We start from the raw sequence: 3,326 nt of genomic DNA, 5'->3' as shown, positions 1-3,326 counted from the left end.
GCCAAAGTTTTACTATATTCCACCACTTTCACAGTTGCAGCTTCCGGTTTTTGTTTGTGAAGACCCATCAAATGCCCCAAGCAATTCCTTCATGTACTGCCTTCTTACATGTTGGGTAGATAGACTAGAGCGTGATTAGAATGAAAGTAAAATCTCGATGGCTCAATTCAAGGAACAACCATTCCTTTCTGTGTTAGGGCATTTGTTCATCCACATATTCTCCATGATTTCCACCTCCATGTGTTCCCAAACACAACGCGTGACGTTATACACTTAAGCAGGGCATACCGGCATGATCTATCACCGCGTGCCTTGCAAGTTGTGCAAACATTAGTTGCCATAATGTTTTTGGTGATGTAGCACTTGACATGCTGGTAAGGAGTGGAGTGGTAAGAAGTGCACTTCACCTCCTATACTTTGGGTACACGATGTTTGATGATGTAGTCGTCGTCAATCAAGCTTGGTGTGCCAAGAGTTCCAAGCTGAAGAGCTTCTCAATGCCACCAAACCCAAACACGTGGCTATTACAAAACTAAGCTTTCAGTGTAGTCGAAGTAGACAGACAAAATCCCGCTGGGGCAGCTGGATTCGGCCCAACTGGCCCGCGAAGAGTATTCAGCAATGAACAACGGCGGACCTAGGCCGTTGTCCCCGAGGCTGCCGTCGCTGTCCACAGCGTGCAAAAGGCAAGGCGGCTCTCTCCACCCTATTTATCGCCCAAGAGTCCAGAGCCACCTGCCCCCAACCAAGAAAAAAGAAAAGCAGCCAGACGCAAGGGGCGAGCCCGGGCGCACGCAGCAATTCCCATCTGCTCACCAACCCAAGGTATCATCAATCAATCCCATCTTCTTCCTCATTGGAACCATCTCGATCTCGGTTGATTCTTGAAAAATCTCGGCGGCCGTGAGAGCCGAGGGGCCTCTCGGCACCGGCGGCTGCTCTGGCCGGCGCCGACGCGTATTCGCTTTTGTCGTCTTCCGCGCGGCGCCTCCTGGCTCAGATCTGGCCAGGCCGCTCCCCCGCTGAGCGGAGCCTGTCCTCCTAGGGCTATGGTTACACCGGAATCGAATCCCAGTTTAGAAAAGCAAGACATGAATTGGCCATTACACCGGAATTTGGTTCTAGAAATCCCGTGGATCCACTACACTACACCCACCCATATTTCTTTCTAATTCACTAGATATGAATCTTTGTTTTGGTTACTTCTATGTCTAATGGTACACATAGTTGATGAAACTCAGATCAGCTGACAATTTTTTTTTTATCATATATGCCCCCCATGTATTCCTGCTCAAGATCTGTATCAATTTTATGCTATGCTAGTGTGTCATCAGCAGTTCTATTGATGCTTGCTAGAAAACTACACATCAATTGACAACCACAAGGTTGTTTTATTCTAGTAGTCACTATCATTTTCGATTGGTCCTACACCTATTAATTGCAGTTCAGAATCCTTAAACTTGACTACTGCATGTTACCACAGTATACAAATCTGATATAAACTCTGTTCCTACAGTTGGACATGGCATCAGCTGTTACCATCAGTTCGGTCAGCGCGCAGTCCGCTCTGGTTTCGAAACCAAGGAATCATGGCAGCACGAGCTTCGGTGGCCTAAAGGCATCATCGGCGTCGATCAGCTTTGAATCAGGGACATCGTTCCTGGGCAAGACTGCCTCCCTCCGGGCGACTGTTACCCCAAGGATTGTGCCAAAGGCAAAGTCTGGGTCTCAGATATCGCCTCAGGCATCTTACAAGGTGGCGGTGCTTGGTGCTGCTGGTGGCATCGGTCAACCACTGGGCCTGCTGATCAAGATGTCTCCTCTGGTCTCAGAGCTGCGCCTGTATGATATTGCCAATGTCAAGGGCGTCGCTGCAGATCTTAGCCACTGCAACACGCCTTCTCAGGTCATGGACTTCACTGGCCCCGCGGAACTAGCCGACTGCTTGAAAGGTGTGGATGTTGTCGTCATCCCTGCGGGTGTCCCAAGGAAGCCTGGCATGACTCGTGATGACCTTTTTAACATCAATGCGGGCATCGTCAAGTCGCTTATCGAGGCTGTTGCAGACAACTGCCCTGAGGCCTTCATCCATATCATCAGCAACCCGGTCAACTCCACGGTGCCGATTGCTGCTGAGATTCTGAAACAGAAGGGCGTCTACAACCCCAAGAAGCTCTTCGGGGTTTCCACCCTGGATGTTGTCAGAGCTAACACATTTGTAGCTCAGAAGAAGAACCTCAGTCTCATCGATGTTGATGTCCCAGTTGTCGGTGGCCATGCTGGGATAACGATTCTACCTCTGTTGTCCAAGACTAGGCCTTCTGTCAGCTTCACGGATGAGGAAACTGAGCAGCTGACAAAGAGGATACAGAATGCCGGGACAGAGGTGGTGGAGGCGAAGGCTGGTGCTGGATCTGCTACTTTGTCCATGGCTTATGCCGCTGCCAGATTTGTTGAGTCATCGCTCCGTGCAATGGCTGGTGATCCAGATGTTTACGAGTGCACGTATGTTCAGTCTGAGTTAACAGAGCTTCCATTCTTCGCGTCCAGAGTTAAGCTTGGGAAGGATGGTGTTGAGTCCATCATTTCCTCCGACCTGGAGGGAGTGACGGAGTACGAGGCCAAGGCGCTTGAGGCATTGAAGGCTGAGCTCAAGGCCAGCATCGAGAAGGGCATTGAGTTCGCACACAAGCAGGGAGCTGCTGCATCTGTTTGAAGGGAGCAGAAGGGTGATTCCATCCATATCAAGAGAATAAAGGCAAACTAATTCCCCTTGTCTAGTTTTGCAGCCTAGAGTGTTGACATGTAGGTGTATGCCCTGGAGGAGGTATATTTCTCAATTGTTGGTCAGTTTCTTATGGTTTCAGTTTACATGAGGGTGTGAAGCCCCGAACTTGCTCTCTGTCCAGGGGCTTTGTCATGTATGACACATAAATTTTGGTCCTGTTCCATTGGCTTTTCTTGTAACTTGCTGAAGTTGACACACTGTGGAACAATAATAAAGTAGTTTCTTGATCGTTTCTTTGAATTTTTTGTGATGCTTACTATGTCCATGTGACAAGCTGTACTATGCGGTCACCATCAGGCTCCAGCTTTTGAATGAACTGGCTCCTTGTGTCGTTTTCAAGTATTTTATATTGATTGGTGAGTTTATGGAATTTGTTTTTGTCGCTTTTATTGATTGGAACGTCTTTGTGAGATGGACGGCTGGAACCTAGCACATGTTTTGGTTTATTCCGAGCTCACAAAGAATACTTCAGCTGCCACTTGGCTGTTTTATCTTGTGCTCTTTAACATGAGAATTGAGTCTTTACTCCTGTACCCAT

At 48.4% G+C, this 3,326-nt stretch overlaps 1 protein-coding gene across 1 annotated transcript; it reads left to right on the top strand.

Moving 5' to 3' along the window:
• The first annotated feature begins 667 nt into the window (after positions 1-667).
• LOC127301695 (malate dehydrogenase, chloroplastic) lies at positions 668-3,028 on the top strand. The gene is made up of 2 exons (XM_051331964.2): positions 668-825; positions 1,517-3,028. Exon 2 carries the CDS (start codon positions 1,523-1,525, stop codon positions 2,714-2,716), a length of 1,194 nt encoding a protein of 397 aa, XP_051187924.1. The 5' UTR covers positions 668-825; positions 1,517-1,522; the 3' UTR covers positions 2,717-3,028.
• Positions 3,029-3,326: the final 298 nt, after the last annotated feature.

Source organism: Lolium perenne, chromosome 7, assembly GCF_019359855.2.
Source record: "Lolium perenne isolate Kyuss_39 chromosome 7, Kyuss_2.0, whole genome shotgun sequence".
Lineage (NCBI taxonomy): Eukaryota > Viridiplantae > Streptophyta > Magnoliopsida > Poales > Poaceae > Lolium > Lolium perenne.
The sequence above is the reverse complement of the archived record's forward strand: the minus strand, read 5'-3'. Positions and strand labels throughout refer to the sequence as shown.